This window comes from Ricinus communis, chromosome 6 (assembly GCF_019578655.1).
Source record: "Ricinus communis isolate WT05 ecotype wild-type chromosome 6, ASM1957865v1, whole genome shotgun sequence".
NCBI lineage: Eukaryota > Viridiplantae > Streptophyta > Magnoliopsida > Malpighiales > Euphorbiaceae > Ricinus > Ricinus communis.
In genome coordinates, this window is record NC_063261.1 from 16,915,698 (window position 1) to 16,938,180 (window position 22,483).

Genomic DNA, 22,483 nt, shown 5'->3' on the forward strand with positions numbered 1-22,483 from the left:
TAATGCGAGTAACATGCACAATCTGGCAATCTGAGGCTCCATCGTGTTGGTCAGAAGGGACATGACCATGTGGTCAGTCGTCTGCCAATCTTCGATTGCTTCAATTTCCTCCTTTGATGGTTGATTTGGGTTGATTGTTTGAGGTTTGCTTCGGGTACCCATGATGAACCCGAGCTTTTTTCTGCCACTGAGGCTAATATAGACAGCCCTCGACCATTCGAAGTAGTTTTGGTTGCCCTTTAACACAATATTGGTTAATTTTGTGAGATCGTTGGAAGCCATGATGAAAGAGTAGTTGATTGTTTTGTTGGGTAGATGATGACAGGATTATTCCTGCTCTGATACCATGTGAAAAATATTGTTGCTTATCTGTGATGAATTGTGTATATTGTAAATTTTGAGATTACAAGGAATGTATGATTGTGATATATACATATTGAGTTTAACGGTCTTATTGCTATGCTATTGACCCCTAAGCTCTATGTGAACGTTCTTCTTCCTATATGGGATTGGTAGAAATGATCTTTCTTCCTTAGGGAGGAAAGGTTGCTCCTAATCTCTGATTTTCTGACTAGTGATGTTGACTATTCCTGAGGCCTTGACTGTTGGTCCATAACTGTTGGTTATGAACTGTTAGACTTTGAGATCGCTCTTCAACGGAGGTGCGCTCGTGCAAAGATCCTTCACAAGAAAATGAGATGAGAAAAATTCAATAGAAACTTGGTTAGATTTGCATAATTTTGCCATGGAAATTAATTTTTTTTGTAAATCTGGAACACACAAGACATTAATAATGTAATTGGTTTGTAAGGTGTATGAATTTGTGTTTGACCAGTGTGAGAAATTGAAAGTCCTTTACCATCACCCAAAAATATCTCATCTGGACCCCCATAGTCAGAGGAAGTATGCAAAGCAGATAAATTTGATGTCGCATGATGTGATGCTCCATTATCAAATAACCAAGGTTGTAGTGAGCTGGAGAATTGATGGAGGTGGTAGCATTGGCTACTGGACTTGGAATTTTCTGGGAAGACTGGGAGCTGGTAACATGAATGTTATTCTCTTTCAGAAATCTGGCAAGTTTCCTGAAGTCAAGAGTGTCATGACCTGCAATTGCACAAAAATGGCAAAATAAATCTTGCCGATATGACCGATGACCATTCTGATTTTGTCGAGAATAATTTCCACCATAGCTGCCACGGGACCTGCGAGAACTGGAATTGTAACCTTGAGTGGATCTGTTGAAATGTTGAGTTTGAGCAGTTTGCTTTTGAGCAACATTTGCTATGACAAGAGTAGGAGGAGAACTCGAGCCTTTGTCTTTCAATGTTCCTTCAAAGTCAGTTAACTTATCAAATAACTCTGAAAAGTCAATGGAAGATTCACGAACTTTGAGAGCTACTACAATAGGAATGTATTCATCCCCAAGTTGAGTGATGATGTGGACAATAAGATCTTCATCACTTATTGAATTTTGAATGAGAGCTAGTTCATCTGCAATTGATCGCATTTTATTGAGGAAGTCAGCAACTGGTTTGGTTCCCTTTGAAGTTTGAGCAAGCTTGGCTTTGAGAGAGATGATTCTGGACCGTGAAGAGTTTGCCTAGCTATGAAGTAACCTCTCCCAAGCTTCTTTGGAGGATGCAGCTGAGGAGATGATTGGTTGAATGCTTTCTGAACAACTACCAAGAATTGCACTAATAAGAATTTGATCTTCCTGATACCAGAGAGTGTATGCTGGATTATGAGTCTGTTTCTCGCTATCAAGAAATTGCGGTGGTGAGGCTAGAGTGCCATCAATGTATCCTAGCAGGTTGAAGCAAATAAGAGTTGATTGAATCTGTCTTCTCCAAACAGGAAAGTTGGTAGAAGTAAGTTTGATAGGGACATTGGTTGGTGCATTTAATTGCACAATTGAGCTAGACATAGTTGGATCGAAAAGAAAAAAACTCGTTAGAGTGTTTAAAGCTCTAATACCATATAAAGATATTGTATTTGTGTTGAAAAACTTGTTTGTTGATTGCTGCGGTGATTACAATTTATAGAAGAGATTACAAGAATCTAAGAGATAAAATAGCATATAGTTACAATAGTAAGATTGAGAAAATGAGCTGTATAATCTAAGTTGTTACAACTGATTACAACAATTATCTTAGCTGTTATAGTTTTGAATCAGAGTTTATTGACATCATGAACTTAGTCTCTACACCATCATCCTCGCAAAACTTTACTCTAGCTTGGATAAGCGTATTACTTGGCTCACAACCTTCCATGTGAAACTTTTTCAGAATCTCCTTGGCATATTTGCACTGACTTGTGAAAATTTCATTCTTCCACTGCTTACTTCTAAACCAAGGAAGTAAACATCAATCCTAAGTATGGCAAGCAAACAAGGATGTCCTTACCACAAAAGGCTTGGAGAGCCACGCACAAGCTTCAATTAGTGCATACTGATCTTGGAGGATCTTTTGAAACCACATCCTTTAAGGGCGGTATGTATTATATTGCCTTCATAGATGACTTCATCAGGATGTGTTGGATTCATTTTCTTAGATTTAAATATGAAGTGGCTGACGTGTTCTGGAATTTCAAAAGCTAGGTGGAGAATCAAAGTAACTGCAAGTTAATGGTGATAAGATCCAACAATGGAAAAGAATATGTCTCGGACCAGTTCAATAAATTTTATTCTGATGGTGGAATTGAGCATCAACTCACCACTCCTTACACTCCGCAATAAAATGGGGTCAGCAAACGAAAAAATAGAACCATCATGGACATGACTCTTTGCTTGTTGCATGAAAAGGATTTGCTTAAAAAATTTTGGGCAGAGGCTGCAAAAACGGCTGTTTTTCTATTAAACAGATTACTAACTAGAGCTCTTCACAACCAAACTCCTTATGAAGCATGGTTTAATCGTAAACCTTCTCTTTTAAATCTGAAATTATTTGGTTCTTTGTATTCCAAATAAAATCATTGTTAGCAGAGATATTGTCTTTATGGAAGAAGAGCAGTGGGATTGGGACGATAATGATGGAGTTCATCATTCGATTGAGTTGCAGCCAAATGAAGAAAATGTTGATGAGCGACCAGTGAGAGGCACGAAGCTGCTTTTTGACATTTATGCAAGAAGCAATGTTGCTATCTTAGAACCAGCAAGTGTTGAAGAAGCATTGCAACAGCAGAAATGGGTAGTTGCCATGGAAGAAGAGATGTAGATGATTGAAAAGAACTAGACCTAGCAACTTACTGAAAGACCTCAAAATAGAAGTCTTATCGGTGTAAAATGGGTCTTTAGGACTAAGCTTAATGCTGATGGATCTATAAACAAGCATAAAGCTAGGCTTGTTGTGAAAGGTTATGCACAAGTCTTTGGTGTGGATTTCTCCGAAACTTCTCTTTCAGTGGCAAGGCTTGAAACGATTAGACTCTTGCTTGTTGTTGCAGCTCAACAAGGATGGAAAGTGTTCTAACTAGATGTGAAATCTGCGTTCCTGAACGGTTTCCTAGAGGAAGAAATTCATGTTGAACAACTAGAAGGATTTGCTGTTGAAGGACAGGAAGAGAAAGTGTACCTGTTGAAGAAAGCTCTTTACAGTCTAAAACAAGCACCAAGCACCTGGTACAACCGTATAGATAATCACATACTCAGTTTGGGCTTTACAAAAAGTTTGAGCGAAGCAGTTTTGTATATAAAAAAGACAAGCACTAATTTTGATTATGTTTCTATCCATGTTGATGATTTGTTAGTTACAGGAAACAATTAAAAGATCATAAATAATTTCAAAGTTGAAATAACGAAGGAGTTCAAACTCCAAGAATTGCACTAATTCACGTTTCTGCATTAAAACTACTGCTGAATGATGGTAGTGTACCAACCTTTTATGCCAAAGGTCAGTGATTCTCACAGAGGCCTGATATACAACTTGCTCTTTTTCCAAAAATTAAGAGCGAAGCTTTTACCCTTCATTTCTGCTGAAAACATTTCTTGCCCATCTACATCTTTGATCACCCAAATCTTGTTCTTAAAATGCACTTTAAAGCCTTTCTCAATTAATTGACCAACACTTAACAAGTTTTTATCAATTTCCGGAACATACAACACCAGTTATAACTTTAACTCCACTAAGAGATTCAATTGCAATAGCACCTTTACCTTTCACAGCAATATATTCTACATTTTCAACTCTTACCTTGAAGATTAATGATTTTTCAAGCTCCTTGAATAATTCAACATTGTTAGTCATATGATTAGTGCAACCGCTATCCACTAGCCAAGTATCAGCCTCGCTGTTGTTTACATTGCAAGAAGCTATGAAAAGTTGCTAACTCCTATTCTTGATTCACATCTTGAGCTTGAGCTTCATATGCCTTCTGCTTTCCTTCGATTTTGTATATTCTATCCACGTGCCCCATCTAATTGCACTTATTGCACTTTGCATTAAGTCTGCTCCAACACTTCGAATGAGAGTGATTTGTTCTGTCGCAATGTTGACAAGGAGGATAACCAGTTTTATTGCTGTTTGCACTTCCATTACTACCAGCATTTGCATCTGAATCGCCTTTGTTTCTCTTCCATACCTTCTTCTTTCCTCGGCCAGAATTATAAGCCTGCACCTTAGCTTATATTGCACCCTCCAACGAAACGTCTTCTCTAAGATGTCTTCTCTGTTCATGAGCTTCGAAGGCATTGAGAAGCTCTGCCAATGTAATTTGTGTGAGGTCTTTGATTTCCCTCAATGCAGAAATCTTAGCTTCAAACTTTTCTGGTAAAGAGACCAGAAGTTTCTCAATTACTCTACTGCCATGCATATCTTCACCAAGCAGCCTAAGTTTATTCACAATCTCCAATAACCTGTCTGCATACTCCTTTGCCGTCTCTGGATTTTTCATCTTTTGTGTCTCAAACTCTCTCTTAAGATTAAAACACGCATATTTCTTATTCTTGCACTGCCTTGAAACTCAATTCGGAGATATTCCTATATTTTAAATGTTGTCTCCAAATTCATAATTTGAATTAATAGACTTGCGGACACTGCTGAATGAAGGCACGTTTTTGCCTTGAACTTCCATGATACTTGATCTTGATGAATTTTGATTTGCTGCACTGTGGGATTTTTAGGTAGAGATTGAATCTCTTCTTTCACTACTTCCCAGAGATCCCATGCCTGCAAATAAGCTATCATCTTAACTGACCAAGATTGGTAGTTTTTCTCAGCAAATACAAGAGGTGGAACAGGTGAAAAGTGTTTGGAGGCGATTAACTCAATACACTCTTGGTTAGCCACAGATCCTTAAGAATTGAGCTCTAATACCAAAGGTTGAATATAAAACAAAATAAAGAGTAGAAAATAGAAGAGATTGACTAGCAAATGTGATATTTTACTTCAATGAACACTTATTATTTACAACCATAACAAATATTTAAATAAAAAATAAATAAAAAAAAAAAAAAAAAAAAAGCTGAAATAGCCACGGATATAACCTACAAATCAGCAACAAATTAAACTCAAAAGATTCCTAAAGACCAGCAACAACTGGTAAACTTATTCGAATAAGAACGACTATTAAACTTGACAGCTGTAGTTTCACTGCAACAACAGCTTCTAAGGCAGTTCTAACAATAGCCATAGTGCTACGAGGAAGACTCTTTTACAAATGGATGGTCTAAGAGCTCAGCAGCAGTCGGACGTTCACTTGGATTAACTTGCAGACATTGCAAGATAAAATCTCTTGAATGTCTTGACAAAGTGTCAGGAATCTGAGGTAGCTTACCCTTTCCAATGCTGTACTGTACGGCTGCACGTTCCAAATCAAAGTATGGAATTTTTCTGGTTAACATCTCCAACACAGTGCACCCCAGACTCCATATATCAGCTTCAACTCCATAACCTCCTCTTTCCGGATTAAGAACCTCAGGAGCCATCCAGTTCAGTGTCCCCCAACAAGACTTGGTAAGAATAATTAATTTAATCACCTTTGACAATCCAAAATCTGCAATTCTCACATCATCCACCAATATGTTTGCACATTTAATGTCCCTATGGATGATATTACGATCATGCAGATACTTTAAACCTTCAATAAGCTGTTTAGTGTACAAGGACACTAGGGAATCGTCAAGTTCAAACGTTTGATAAACTTTTTCTAGAGAACCTCCCCTTACAAGTTCAAAAAATATATAAAGATTGGATTCATCTTTTTCTGTGCCAACAAATTCAACTATATTCTGATGGCTCAGTTGACATAATAAAGCAATCTCTTGCTCTATATGATGAACTATTGTGTCATCCACTAATGGAACTTCCTCAACAGCAAAAAATGTTCCTTCACCAGCAAGTACTTCATAAACTGATCCAAATGACCCTCTTCCCAAAAGCTGCCCCCTCTGCCAATTCTTGATGTTAAGTCTATGTCGACTAATCTGCCAAGCATTTTCACATAGTTTTCATTTTAGTTTTGAAAGTGGAAAAAAAGACGAAAACAGAGTTTGTAAATGTAATTCTGCAATCCTATACCTTTTAGAACCGGGATACTAGAGAATCAGAACTTTCATCGCAGTTATGCCCAACAGATTTTCTTTTCTCATGAACATGACCAGCATTTCTGTTACCTCTTAGCATGTGGTTAAGATCTTCAAGCTCCAATCCGGTAGAAGAGAGCAATTGAAGGATTGACTCGTCAGAAACACTGTCAAAGCCTTGTGCAAACAAAGATACCTGTTTAGCAATTGATGTGACAAAGTGGCTTTGAATCAGACAACTAACATAAGCCTCTTTATCCTTGCAATTACAAATCATGCTTACACCACCGGGGCAAAGTTCCTGTGCAGCAAATCCCCCACCATCCATATTCAAAATCTTTTCGCATCATAGTATAAAATGATGGATCTGCTTCCTTTACATCTTCTACTGAGATTTTCTTTCCGGCAAGTTACAGAAGAAACACGCGATCAAAGGCAACACCTACGTGTATCTTGTGCCTCACAGCTAGTGCAATCACCTTACCGGTCAATCTCATAGTGTCAAGGTGAAAGGGTTCTAGCTCCAATTCTGCATACGTACGGGAAAATAATGTTGTAATTTATTATTCACATAGACAAAATCTATGGAATCAACAGACATCTAATGAACTAAAAATGAACAAACAGTTTTTTAAATTTGATATCAAGTCAAGCAGGAGAATTGGAGAACTCTGGAGTTCGAGTGTCCTCATCCACCATGGATACTGATTTCACATTAAGGGATAACTGTAGAACAATATAACATATTGTAGAGAAATTTGGAAAAATAAAACGAAAATTTAAAAGATGCCAGTAAAGGAAAGGAACAAAGGGCCACGAGCTTACTCGGATTAGCATAAAACCTAGTAGGATCATTTGGGCATGCCAAGAAAAGAGGGTTCTGCGGATTGAATATAGCTTCACATAGCTTCCATAACCATTTCTTCAGTACTCTAGGATCTGTAACTTTCTCATATTTAAATGCTGCAAACAGACAAGGGTCCAGATATTGAGACCAGCTAATGAGCTCGTCTAATAACTCTGCCGTTTCAGAATGCTGATCAGACTCCATGGTAAAACGTTGCGCATGATTCAGAGAAGTGTTAGCTTGTGAGCTCCCGTCAGTAAAGCCAGAAGAGTTAGTTTCTGAAACGGTTGAGGAACTGGACGGTGAGTTGAGGTCGCTAGGCGTTTCAGCTGGGAATACCCACATCCTTAAATTTCAGAAACTAACAGCAAGTTTTATCAGTCTTTGTTTCTCCTTTGCATCTGTTGCCATGCATCAAACCAAACTAATAAGAGATGCTGTAACTGAGAAACATCTCTAATTGCTTAGTAGGTATACATTGAGAAACCTGGTAGGTGCGATGCATGTGCACAGATATTTCCGAAATTTACTAATTGCTTAGTGGGTACATAGAGGTTCTCTTGGTAAGTTTTCTGAAACTTCCAGCCCCATAAAAGATAGAACTAGTCCATTTTATTAACCTCAACCACAAGTAACTATGAAGGAACCAAGAACTTCCTTTGATAGTTCGGAACAATACAAACCTTGATAGTCCGAAACAAGACAAACCATGATCTAATAGACAACAGGCATTTTGACCATGATACATGCAAGAAATTTCCCATCTATTGTTATGTTCGTGTAAGGTCCATGTTACAAGTTTTTCTTTCTTTTTTCTTCTCTTTCAGAGCGAATTAAAATGGTATCACATACATATGCAAACTCTAGCATTCCATAGCCAAATTAAAATAACAAAGTCTACCACTACAGACTAAGTCTTTGGTGCAGTGAGAAAGCTTTATAGAATTCAGATCCTCTATTTCTTCTCTAGATGATTAAAAAAATAAAGAAAAAGTCTGTCAACATATTTCTAAACCTCAGCCCATCAATCTGCCATGTGTAGGCAGAACTAAAATACCATCACAGACATATATCTATCTATCTATATATATATATATATATATAAGGACAAACTCCGTCAAGAGTGCAATATTGGATGCTTCTATAAAGTCATTGATATAGCAGTCCGAAGAGAATTAGTCCCATGGCGAAAATGTCAAGCTCAAGAAAAATATAAAAGTTACTTTTAGCCAGTCCTAATTTTTGCAAAAATAGTCTTGACTTACAAAATCATCGACAATTCAGTCAAATTCTTGTTTTTGATAACAATGGATGAGTTACAATGGTATAAATAAGTCATCAAACTAAAACTACAAATAATTTTACAATAAATAAAAACTGAAAATTATAATAAATCGCATAGATCTAATTATTTTTAGCGTTAGGCCCAAGAACATACTTAACTACATTAATGGCTTCATTGGAGTAATTTCCAGTCACTAAACTTTGCACTTTATAAAAAAAAATATACTAAATCTTAAATTTGCAACTAAATAATTACTGAATTTTATTCTTAATAGCACCGATGAGTTCTTTCAGCAAATGCGAGAAAAATTACATAGGTGATCAATAAATTTTACACTTTATAACAAAAAGGCACTAAAAGTTTAATTTAAAAAATACATAGACGGTACCTTTTTTGTAATAAATTAAAAATTTAATATCTTTTTATTACAAAATGCAAAGTTTGGTGATCATCTATGTAATTTATCCTCTAAATATGTTAAAAAATTCACTGATGTTATTAAAATTAAAGTTTAGCAATCATTTAGTTACAAATTAAAAGTTTGATAGTACAAAACGTCAATGTAATTTATCTGGATTAATTGGCATAATATAATAATTAAAGAAAAAACCTCTTGTTCAATTTGATCTATTTTTTCATCATATACTAATTGAACTACCTTTACAGTAGCATGTACTTCATTCACTGATCTAAACAACTCTATAAGTATTCAACATAGAATCTAATTTACTAGTAGATCATGAACTTATGATCTTCAAAGGAGAAATATAAAAAAAATCACAATAGAGGGGTTACACAGAAAATCATGCAAGCACATACCTTCTAGCATCTGTACATCAGTGGATCATTTTCTTCGTGGTTATGGTTCACAACTTTCTTTTACCTATTAAAGCCTAACCTCGAAGTGGGGCACCAGAGGATAATGGTGCCTTTGCAATAATCAAGAAAGGTCTTCAAGCTCCAGTTCACTACCAAATCCTTGTGCGACAAAAGATACCAGTATAGTGATTGATGTTACAAAGCAGTAGAATTAGATTGTTATATATATATATATCCTCACTCTTTCCAGATCACTTGCACTTCGTATTCAAGGATGAATTTGCATTTTCTATTACATCTTCTACAGAAATCCTCTTTCTAACTAGAAGCAAAGGAAACAGACTTTGCAGTTCGTGCAGAAAAGCTAGTACAATCACCCCGCCAATGAATTTCATAGTCTTGGTGAAAGGGTGCTGGCTTCAATTCTCCATATGTACGGGAAGACATTGTAATCTATGGACACTTATTGACTTGATGAGAAGAGATTATTTACATGGTGTATTGTATGGAATTAAGAGATTCATAAATTTGAAATCAAACTATAATTTATTATAAACAAAATCAAAATTTGGGGTGCTAATAATACCACCGATAGTCAGTATGATAACTTATATAATTTTGTGGTATCTTGTCATAATTTTACGGTAATTTTTATATTATTAATGGACTCCTTCAGAGATGTTAAGGCTGAAAACAAGAGATGTTAGTAAAGATAAAAATCAATCTAGGGCTAGCCAGATTGGTAAGGGCTTTTATTTTAAAAAAAGAGGTCTCAAATTTGAGATCTCTCCACCTCCTGTAAGGTTATTTCCATTCCTTTTGATACTAATAATTAACATATATTAATCATATCTTTAGTTTAAAAAAAATTAAAGATAAAAGAGCAAAATAAAATAGAATTGCCACAATAAATTTAATCAAACATTGTCATCGAGAAATTAGTTGAAATAGCAAAATGAGTTGATGCTATGGTCAAGAAAAAGATCTAATAACCAAGTATCATATTATGAAATTAAATTGATTTGATTAATATGAGAGTTAAGTGAATGAAAGGATGTAAGCCTAACTAATAGATTTCGGATTGGGTCCAACTAATGCCAAAATGCTTTAAAAATTAGCTACTTGGTTAGTTGGATCTTTACCCTCATAAATTGTTAATATCCCTTATTCTTTAGTGATTTAAGATCTCTAACACATTATGTGCTGAGTAATCATAGTCGAGAAACACAAGATTGACTAAATCTAAATTCAAGTTGTAACTAGACGTCCTGAAAACCAAGTCATAATTTTACTCTAATTGAGTAATCTGACTTCGACCTCGAACATTGATGTACAACTAAGAATATTTAATCCTAACAAGATAAGGAGATCTCATATTAACAGTCTCACTCCTAATGGGACTAGAAGATCCTTAAGCACTATATAAGAAATTGTAATATAACATATTAGGTACACACAATCAATATACTCTTTATAACCTTGTACTTTTACTGTTTTAGCCATCGAAGTGGATGGTCCGACAATTTTGTCCGATGTTTAACTTTTATTGGTTAATATATTTCTAATTAGATTGAAAAGCGTTACAGTATCGTAATTGCTAAAGGCACTTGGGGCGAACCTAAACCTACCACCTTCAGTTACATAATAAAAATTCATCAGTTGTTCACTTTAATATAGACGAAGGAAAGTGAGCAAACATATCCTCATCTTCCTCTCCTTGTTTAAAATTGTTATATGCCCAAGAAATGCCTCCATTTTTCTCAATGGCACAACCAAAATTGAAGGGACATGGGACAATCAGCATCTCGAAGTGCTATTTGCTCCTCAACAACTTATGAATATTACTTGTGGTGTTCTTTTTCTTTTAAACTTTTAAAAACAAATGCTACAAATTTCTTATAAAAAAATGAGTGGAATAATATGGATTTTAGTGATAGACTGTTTTCGTCGCTATTTAGCAATAAAATAAATATTATGAATACTTTTACTCTTTAACGACGAATTATCTACTGCTAATTAGCAACAGATTTAACAAATGATAATTTCATTATAAAATAGCAAAGTACGTATTTTCATTGCTAATTAGTAAGGGAATAACGTGCCCTTATCTAATTAGTGATAGATCAGTAACATAATTTAAAATAAAACTCTCACTTTTTTAGTTCTTCTTTTTTATATATTTAATTAGCGATTGGAAAATTCAGTTGTTTATATAAAAAAAAAGAGTTCATATTTTTATTTTTCCTCTCATTTATTTCACTAATGACCATAAATAATCCATTGCTAATCTTAAAACTAAAGTTTCCAATTTTCTTTTTTAAAGAAAGAGAATTCTTTTATTTTTTATATTTCATTGTCAAATATGTGTGAAAAAGTTAAATGTATATATTATTTTAAATCTTCTGTAGAGAATTTTCTTTGTACCTCTCCTTTGAAAGTTATATGGTACGTTGGTAGTTACCCTATTTTTATTTAACTTAGGTCCGGATTTAGTGACCCATTATGGAAGGACCCATATCATAAATCTAACAAAAGGGTAAAATTGCTGTTTTGGTTGTTTGGATTTATTCCAGGAGGCTTTGGTCTATGGGTACTCCAAAAAGATTTGAACTAAATGCTTCAAAATTCAAGTTAATTTATGTGTTTATTAATTTCAAATCATCACCTCACATATTACTATTCTTATTTAGTTTTAAGCTCAGAAGTCACTCATTTTAGCTAATTGAAGTCCTTAAGCACACTACATACTCCATTACTAACTCTCCACATGTAATGTGGTATACAATTTGATTAACAAAATAGTTTTATAAAAATATTATATATCGTCTCCAGTGAGCAAGATGGATTTTTTTTTTTATCCTAGCTCTCAAGATAGCCATTTATTAATTTCAACCGCTCGTAAAAAGACTAAAAGTTATTGATTTGACATCTAGAACTACAATAATAAATAAATAACCTAATTAAGAGGGCAAGAAAATGCCGTAATATACACTCGGATCTCTTACACTAACTATAAGGCATAGATGAAATTAAATAAATGGTACAAGTTAATTGAAGTAAAAGAGTAGATAATATAGGTAAAATTAAAAATAAGATATATGAAAAAATTCTATTGGTCAAAAGGAGAGGACCATCATTTATCCTAGGAGATAAGGGGTGAGTTTGGAGAGGGTTGGGAGATACAAAGCTGGTAGAGCACTTATGTTCCAAGGCATTAGTAATTGGTTGAGAGGTGGAAGCAATTTCATTAAATAGTTTGTATCATCTTTATTCTTTTCTAACAAGTTAAAAGATTGGCAAGGTTTTTATAAAAGGGTTCTTCGGATTGGATGGGCAGCAATTTGGGATGAGCCTAACATATATTTCTGCAGAGTGGCATTTACTATCCGGTCTGCCATTCTCTGAACTAATAGATTGCAGAAGCTGCCTAATGTTCTGCACTATTGGCCTTCTATCTCTGCACTGCAAGAAATTTAAGGCGGCAACTGCTTGTACAAAGTGGGTGGTTATCAGATTCAAGACTTGAATGTTAATGGTTTCAGGAACTACCAGCAGGTTCTCATGCTGTTAATAGAATACGACCCACCTTGCTTTGTCTGCACAGCTTTAATAATCCTGTAATTATAATTAGAGCTGGCAACTATTTTGCAAAACATTATAGTATCCCATTTAGTTAGATGAGTTTGAAGTCTAAGAAATACTTTTATTTCATATATTAAGGAATTTACATTCTAATAATTAGTTTTTCTTTACATTTTAATCCTCTAATCATTAGTTTAACTCACTTATATAATAGACTGTGAATTACTTCTCTTTTTTTCAGGGAATTTATTAGAAATAGATTACATTATCCTTTCTTTCTTTTTTGATCAGATTATATTATCCTGTCAAGAAAAAAAAAAAGGAAATAGATTATATAATTATTTATATACTTTTCTTTCTATTTTTTTTTTATTTTTATTTAAAATTTATTAGAATTTTTCAGTATCTAGTATTTCTTCATTATAATCTAACATAAAAACATGCAAAAGATATTCTAACATTTACTTTAATTTTAACCGGTTGGTGGATAGGTTCATAATTATAAAAAGCTATTTAATCAATCTCTTTAAAAAAAATTAGTTCAAAATTAAGAGAATTATAATAATAAATTAAGGATTAAATGATATTAATAATAATAAAATAACAAAAAGGTATTAAATTAAATATATGGAATGAAAATTAAAATACTAAAATAATAGCAAAAAAAGTAATTTAAGTTTTTCTTAATATAAAATCATTTATCACTTTTTAATTAATACCTTTTGAAAAAAGTAATTCACAATTTACTAAGAAAACAAATAGACTAAAATTGATATATACAACCATTTAAAAGTACTAAGATGGTTTAAAACAGTAAATTTTAGATAATATACAAGTATTTTGATAAAAGCCAATTCTACAGGTATTAAAATAATATTATTACTAAATCAAGATATGATAAATACTAGTGTGAAAGTTTTAGGAATAAGCCATAACTTGGCCATGTACTTTCAATTCTTTTCTAATTTGGCCCCTGCACTCTTATTCCGTAAGATTGAGTCCTTTAACATTTTCATTAAGATCTTAGTCCTCCCCTTACAACGAGTAGAAATGGAATCAAATTCCTTTAAGTGAAAGCCACGTCATGTTTTGAACAAGAAAAATGAAACGGGTCATTTGCTTAGTAATAAAAAAGACACATATTATTATAAGAAATTAGGATTTTTAATATTATTTTTTATAAAAATAAACTAACCCTAATACTTTCTTAAGATTTATGTCTTTTTTTTGTATCTTGTAATATTTTGCTATGAAATTGACTAGTCTTTGAAAATGTAAGAAATAAAATATTATTTTCAAGCCAATGATCGACTATTAAGGTGAGCATGCTTCGTCCGGCCCCTCCTTTGAGGAAAGGGTTGGCAAGTAGCATGAGAAGGAGTCTCTCACAAGCCAGTCAAATAGCACACTAATTACTAACTGACGCACGTGCGTAGGGTTGAGGAGGAAGTTAATTAAACGGAGAGAAGAACAAAGCCAAGCTCTAGTGCAAGTAGGCAAAGCTCAGGTAAAGGTTAAGAAAATAAGAGTAATTTTGAGTTTGATGTCTAACCAGATCAGCCTTTAAGAACTATAAATAAAAAAATAAAAGATTATATTCTATTAATTGGGAAAAAATAATGACAAATCACAATAAAAATCCAGAACTTAAAAAACAAGCTTAAAGATGTTGAAGCACAAGGTGCTAAAGTGAAAATTTTATAGAATTTGTGTCTTATGCACAAGAAATAAGAAATTGCTTATTTTTAATTAGTGGGGCAGTTGCCGATAAAAAAGATGGGAACCAATTGTGAGCGGACATTAATTTTTATTTTATTTTTTAAATTTTAAAAATTATTCTTACATAAATCAAGTAAATTGATTTTTTTAAGCATATTTAAGAAAATTAAATAAAAAATTAAGATAAGAAAATTATATTTAATAAAAAATTCAAAATTTATTTTCTCAACATCAAGTAATAATTCCAAATACAATCTTTATCTGCCTAAAATAATTTTCACTTTTAATCTAACGTAAATTAGAAAACATAGACTTCTTAGTTATGTTTTAAATTTTTATAATTATGTTTTAAAATATTCTTATCAAATTTTATATAGAATAATTATTTTAAAGATAAATGTGATAACATTTATGTTAATTAATGGAATATGCTTTTAATAATTATTTCTATACTATGAATTAATAATGAAAAATAGTCTAAATTTAAACGGACCAAAAGAGAAGGATCATCTTTTCGATTAATATGCAAGCTAATTAGTGACTCTTCTTTCTTTTAAGTAACACGACTAAATCTAATCAATTTATTGACCAAATAAATTCATGGAAAAAATATAGAAAAATAAAAGACTATAAATAAGGAAAAGTAAATGAGTTAATAATTTTAACGTGTAAAACTTGTAAAAGACAACTTAATATACATAAATTAATAAATTCAAACATTTAATAAAAAATAATAATTTAAATATTGAAACAGAAAAATTTATAAATTAGAGTATTAGATTTGTAATTTTCTTTTTTTAAATTCATCAATGCTTAAATAAAAAAGGGAATGAAATGGCTATATATATATTAATGTATCGCGCCGTATCATATTTTAAAATTTTAAAATATTGATATATTTGTGTCATGTGTTATGTTTGATTTAATTTTTGTAGATCCTTACCAGATTAAAAAAATGTCTATAAATAGATGAAAGACTGGATTCAAAACTCACAGCTTTGTTCTATTATATAGTGTGATTCTACATAAATATATATAAATAGTATTCTGACAAGAAAAATGCTGACAATTATATTGTTTTTGGTAGCACTACTTCCTCTATACTATGCGTTTTGGATTAACAAATGGAGAAACCCAAATTCCAAAGGTGTTCTGCCTCCAGGGTCCATGGGGTTCCCTGTCATTGGAGAGACCCTGCAGCTCCTCATTCCCAGTTTTTCTCTAGATATTCATCCATTCATCAGAAAGAGAACGCAGAGGTAAAGCATTATACTTGTTACTGTGATTTCAGTTTCCCAATTACAATATGGTGGTTTTATGCATGTTCTTCTTTCTTTCTTTTTTTCTTTTCCAAGCTTTTTTTTCTTCTCATAATAACATAGATTTTTAAAACAAAAGTAAAATACAACACTTATATTCAAGTAATAAGAATTTACTTAAAAAAAGATATTTTTAATATTTTTTCAAACTTGTCAATGGAGAATTCATCACTAGTCGTTCAAGATAGATCCACTTGAAAGAGATTTGTAAACATCCCATCATCAACATCTTTTAATTACTCAAAGAAGAATATTGGAAATGGTCCACATATAATGGGAATAATAAGAATTTTCATAAATTTTGACTCAAGACAGCACTAAACAATAGAAAATTAAACTTATTATTTTCTTGCTTCAACAAAGTTCCAATCTTTTTTCTGGCTGTGAGAACATGCATACCAAGCACAAATATCATAGCAAAAATTTAATTAGGCAATTCTTTTCTGGGTATATAGGTATGGACCCATATTTCGAAGTAATTTGGCCGGTCAGTCTATTGTGATCTCAACTGATCCTGAATTCAACCGTTACATTCTAACTCAGGAAGGAAGATTAGTTGAAATTTGGTATTTGAATACATTTTCTAAGATATTTTCACTGGAAGGTGAATCAAGGACAACTGCTGCTGGTGAAATCCACAAATATATGCGAGGCACCTTCTTAACTCAGTTTGGTTTAGAGAGGCTCAAGGAAAAGTTGCTTCCACAGATAGTAAATATGGTGAACGAAACTCTATACTCATGGTCTACCCAAGAAGTTATAAAAGTGAAACATGCTGTTTCCACAGTAAGTCTCGAGCTAATTCTAGCACTTTATAATCCACAACTTTTTTGGTGCATGTGTTTTTAGTTAATAATAACAATTCTTGTTGCTGAATTCTGGGTTTTGTAGACAATTTGCGATTTTACTGCTAAGATTTTTTGCGGTTATGATGCCAGAGTATCTCCTGATAAGTTAAGTGAGTGCTTTACTACATTTGCAGAAGGTCTCATGTCGTTTCCATTGAATCTTCCTGGTACTACGTACTATCAATGTCTCAAGGTAATAAAGATTCAAAATTACTGTGCATTAGTCTGAAAACTTTAGGGAAGAGCTCTATAAAGCTCGGGTCGAGCCCCCACTTTCCCCTCCCATGATAAAAAATCTGAAAACTTCTGGGAAATTACACTACAAGAAAATGCCAGTCTATTTTGACAATGGTAATAGTTTGAACATATAAAAGATTAACTCGAAACCCCTTTGTTTCCTTCAGAACCAACAAAAGGCAATCAACATTTTGAAGAAAATGGTCAAAGAGAGGCGCACCTCAGCTGAGAAGCATGTAGAAGACTTTCTGAGTACGGCATTGAATGATATGGAGAAAGAGAAGTTCTTGACAGATGATTTTATAACCACGCTTTTGTTCGGCCTTTTGTTTGCCAGCTTTGAGACAATATCAACAACAATGACTTTAATGCTCAATCTCCTTTCATCTCACCCTTCAGTGTTACAAGACTTAATGGTATGTAATTTAAAGCCCAAAAGATCCCAAATTCAAGCTCCTATAGATATGCTTTTTGCATTGCACATGGCGACACTTTCATATTTCGATTTCAGGAAAATCTTAAATTCCAGTCTTCTTCTCCTTATTTGTATTATCTCTACTTTGTTATTACTTTATTTTGGCGATAAGAAGACCAATTAAGGACTGAGTTTTGCATTAGGCTGAACACGAGAGCATTCTCCAAAATAAACCTTTGGATTCCTCGATCAAATGGGACGAATATAAATCGATGACTTTTACCCATCAGGTGATTCTACTTTCATTTTCCTTTCTGTTATCTCTTCCGGAGTCTTGAAGCATTTTGCACATGCATTCTGACATCTTCTGTTAGTATGTGGAAAATCACAGGTTATTAATGAAACTCTTCGGTTGGGAAATGTTGCACCTGGCCTGTTGCGAAAAGCCATTAAAGATGTTCACTACAAAGGTATTCCTTCCATTAACAATTACATCATTTATTTATTTTTCTAAAGAAAAAAAGAATTCTCCTCGTCAAGAAACCAGGACCTGCCCAACAAAAGATGGAACCTAAGCAAAATATGGCTCCAGAAACGAAGCCTCACTTTTCCTATATGAAACCGAAAGCACACAGAAAACAGATCCCTTCTGCTGGGGCTCTGTGGGCACATGCCTCAGCATTGCCCAAGGGCTGCTCCTGCCTAACATAATCATTTGATTGGTTTTCTCTTTATTCATTTATTGTTTTTCTATTTCCTTTTATAGGATACACTATTCCAGCTGGTTGGACTATAATGGTAGCTACATCAATCCGCCATGTAAATCCAGAGATATACAAGAACCCACTTGTGTTTAATCCTTATCGTTGGAAGGTCAGTTGCTTAATTAAATGAAGTTTTATTTAATAAATATTTTTTAAGAGGAAATGAGATATCAAATTTAAAAATCTTTTATAACCTTTTCACTGAATTTTTATTAATTCTTTAATGAATTTTATAATATTTTTACTTATATTTTACATTTTAATTTTTCTTTTTTGATTTTTGTTAATAGAAACATAGAATTAAAAATTGATAATTAATAATAAAAAAAAAACTGATTTGAAATCCAAAATAGAAAATAAGGTTTCACTCTAATATTTAGAGTTTAATCAACTTTCCATTTTATAATTTAAGAAATAAGAATTTGATTAATAGTAAACTAACAATTTTTTAATTTTGTATCTTTATTTAGGACCTTGACTCCCATATTATATCCAAGAATTTCACTCCCTTTGGTGGAGGAACCAGACAATGTGTTGGAGCAGAGTACAGTAGAGTGATATTAGCCATTTTCCTCCATGTTTTAGTCACTAAATATAGGTAAATGATTGTTTAATCTTTTTAATTTAAAATTGAGTTTATTTAGGTCAATTTAATAAATATTTTGATGTATTTATGCATGGCAGATATTAGATGGACGTAGTGAATTTTTTTTTTTTTTTAATTACGTAATTCTTGACAGGTGGACAATAATTAAGGAAGGAAAGATTGGACGAAATCCTTTGTTAGGATTCGGAGATGGTGTTCATATGAAATTCTTTGAGAAGCAGTAGCTTGATGTAGTTGAAGAGGAAATTGTATTTCTATTTATAGCTATTGAATCAATAATTGTCTCCAGTAATCTAAATGTTTTATTTTATGAGTTCAAAACTGAGAATCAAATTATAATATAAGTTTACTTCTAAGTTATTGTGCTTTGCTAAATTGATCAATTATTTAATAAAGTTTTTAGATAAAATCATTGTGGATAATTAATTTTAGACAAAATTATAAAAAAAATGATTCCATAATTTGATCTTTTAATGTAAAAGATTGTGTGATTTTTTTTTTATGACATTTTAATATACTGAGAATTACATTGTCAATAATTTATGTCTAAATTAATTAACATAATTAAGAGTTTCAGATATTAAATTTAGACGAAGTTCGATCACTGTAAAATCGATATTGTCGGATAAATGATAAAGTATTTTCTAATATTGTTATATCATAAAAGTTTTTCTAAACTACTAAAATTAAAGAAAAAAATTGAATTACGAGATTTTTTTTTTAATTTTTTATTTTAAATTCTATAAAAATTGACATTTCTATTGAAAATAATATGTCAATGATTTAATGATACTAATCTCAAAATTCAAATACTTTAAGAATAATTTAGCCCACTACTCATTTATTACCTTGCCTTGCATTAATGGCTTCCCATAGTAATGACCATGCCACATCCAACGACTCATCTAATACCTAAAATCAAAATTACCCCCACAACCTAGAGTCCCTACCACCTGAGGCCATTAATGAGCTCCTTCCACAAATCTATTAATTTAAGGTATTGTTTGGTATGAGATAATTAGATTGAGGAAGTATCACTTGTGGCAAGTGGGTAGTTTAAGAGTGTTTGGTTTGAAGTATAAAAAAAGGTTTACAGGAAGTAAGTTGTCGAGAATCCTGATTTTATAATTAATTATAATTTTATTTTTCATTAATTTATATTTATTGTATAGGATTGATACCATTGCTGCATTAACTATTAGAGCTCACCAACCTTTGTCCTATACTTTTGATGATTATCCTCAAGAGCAATTAAATATTAGGCTTTTGAATGCTTAGAGATGTTGCTAGGCTTCAAGGAACAAAGAACATGAGTATGGAAGAAATGGTTGCTCTATATTTATACAACAATTTTTAATATAATTTATCTTTGTAATATGGCTTCAGTAATTTTATTTTAACTATAAATCATAATATAAGTCGAGTTTTTAGATAAAATTTAATAAAAAATCAAATAGGTATTTTTAAATATCTTTTCTAATTTTTTATTTTTTTGATATTTTATTGATTTTAAAAAGATTATTAGTGTAATAATATAAAAATTATTTTATTTATTAATTAATTTTCAGTATTATATAAATTAGTACTACAAATATAATTAATATTTATAATTAAAAATTATTGTATAACTAAAAAAACTAACTTATTAGTTAATAAAAATATTTAAAATACTATTAAATTGAAATATAATTTTTTAGAATTAGAATTATTGCCTAATTAGAAAACTAATTTGTTAGGTAATATAATATTAAAAATATAATTAAAAAAACTATATTCTAATGTAAGAATTATTGTTAAATTATAAATGTAACTTATTAATAGAAAAATAATAAAATTATGTATAAACTTGAATTTTATATTTTAAAAAATAAGTATATGTGTCAAAATAAAAAATTTATATATTAAAATATAATACCAGTACATCGGAAAAAATTTATGTTTGAGAATTTAATATCATAATTGATGAGACTAAATTATTGTCTTTCTTCTTCTTCTTAAAACCATAAAACTAAATTGGATAATCAAAATATACTATCTCAAATGGTTTCTTGTTGGATTATAGGTGCCATTAAATGGCTTTGCACAATACTTACGGACTAATCCTAACCTAGAGAATCCTTTGAGATATCTTTTGTTGTTTTCATTATGTAATTCAATGAGATTAATCTTAAAGAAAGAGATAAAGATAATAATTTGGTGTATAGGTTTTTTTATAATGAGAAATAATTTCCAATTAGAAAAATCATTTTCGTGTCAGCTAAATTACATCGAAATTTCTCTATCTAGTATCCTTTATTTATGGTACGAAAAAAAAAAGATTAAAATTATTGATACATTATGAAATTCAATGACCTTAATCTACTCTTCTTTAGACATACCTTTATCTGAGCTAAAAATATTACAAGCATATAAAAAAAAATTTAATTTTAAAAGGGTAAATTAAAAAATTAGTATCCTTTTATAGTTGATACCATTAAATTTTACTATAATTTGGCTTTCCAATTTGATTTTTTCTTTTTAACTTTTACAGTGAATTTAACTTCTAAATTTTTTAAATAAATTCAATATACCTATTTTTTAAAAGAGTAAAATATACGCACTTGAAGTCTAATTTGACCATTCAACTTTTAATATAGGCTTAATTTGGTCACTCAACTTTTTATACGACTCACTTTAACCCTTAAAAATAATTTAAATTATGATTGATTTAATAATATAATTAAATTTATATATTAAATTCATTTTATATATTTTAAATTTTGAATTAGTTGGTGAAAATTATGTAGAAGCTGATAAAGTGGTGATAATAATGATGTTGGATTGTAAAATTTCATATATACTTTTATTTTGTAATAATAATATTGGTATTTTTTTATTGATATGTAAAAAGGTAATGGCGGACGTGGTAAATTGGTTTTGATGTTCTATTGATTATGGTAATTTAAGAATTTTTTTTTATTTTTTATTTTTTAACTTAGAAAAAGAATAGAGTTCAATTTGGCCCTTCAACTTGTTGCTCGAGTCAATTTAGCCATTTTTTCATACCCTTGTTATAGCACGTGCAATGAACTTTCTTAGAAAATAATTAAATTGAATCTATTCGAAAAATTCAGAGGTTAAATTAGCCGTAAATATTTTAAAAAAAAATTAAATTCAACCTGACTGCAAAGTTTGAGAGCCAAATTAAACCATTGATTTTTCCTTCTTAAATGGTAAACCCAATCCATTAGTACTTACCGAATATTATGCTTACCAAATAATCCATTAATGTTTACCAAATGAAAATGACTATTATTTACACCAAGTTTAATTCTGACCTAAGCTCAGTAAAATTGGTCAAACTGATGGAAAATATTCATTTAATTTTCATCTAAATTCTAAAGTCTAGATTTGGCATAATCTATATTCTTGACTCACAAATAAATCCTCAATTCACTCACTAGAAATTGGTTCTATAATCCTTAAAAATGATTGATATGTGAAAATAAGAAAGTAAGAAGATTTAGCAGCTGAAAGCACAC

General features: G+C 31.5%; 3 protein-coding genes across 4 annotated transcripts; 1 reads left to right on the forward strand and 2 right to left on the reverse strand.

The window, feature by feature from the left end:
• Positions 1-3,915: 3,915 nt before the first annotated feature.
• On the reverse strand, positions 3,916-6,848 carry LOC125370292 (mitogen-activated protein kinase kinase kinase 1-like). The gene is made up of 2 exons (XM_048375304.1): positions 6,534-6,848; positions 3,916-6,421 (listed from the first exon to the last, which is right to left on the reverse strand). Exons 1-2 carry the CDS (start codon positions 6,846-6,848, stop codon positions 5,633-5,635), a joined length of 1,104 nt encoding a protein of 367 aa, XP_048231261.1. The 3' UTR covers positions 3,916-5,632.
• LOC8262584 (E3 ubiquitin-protein ligase UPL5) lies at positions 6,284-7,858 on the reverse strand. The gene is made up of 3 exons (XM_048375472.1): positions 7,346-7,858; positions 6,516-7,049; positions 6,284-6,421 (listed from the first exon to the last, which is right to left on the reverse strand). The coding sequence occupies exons 1-2, from the start codon at positions 7,710-7,712 to the stop codon at positions 6,931-6,933; spliced, it is 486 nt and encodes a 161-aa protein (XP_048231429.1). The 5' UTR covers positions 7,713-7,858; the 3' UTR covers positions 6,284-6,421; positions 6,516-6,930.
• A 7,901-nt stretch (positions 7,859-15,759) lies between these two features.
• On the forward strand, positions 15,760-19,322 carry LOC8262582 (cucurbitadienol 11-hydroxylase). 2 transcript variants are annotated; one of them, XM_048375498.1, is made up of 9 exons: positions 15,760-16,031; positions 16,547-16,877; positions 16,983-17,132; positions 17,344-17,592; positions 17,795-17,881; positions 17,983-18,061; positions 18,358-18,464; positions 18,826-18,953; positions 19,096-19,322. In XM_048375498.1, exons 1-9 carry the CDS (start codon positions 15,832-15,834, stop codon positions 19,184-19,186), a joined length of 1,422 nt encoding a protein of 473 aa, XP_048231455.1. In that variant the 5' UTR covers positions 15,760-15,831; the 3' UTR covers positions 19,187-19,322. The 2 variants fall into 2 exon arrangements, with proteins under 2 accessions (XP_048231455.1, XP_048231456.1); XM_048375499.1 differs by lacking the exon at positions 15,760-16,031 and having other exon boundaries at positions 16,692-16,877; positions 17,074-17,132.
• The last annotated feature ends 3,161 nt before the right edge of the window (positions 19,323-22,483 follow it).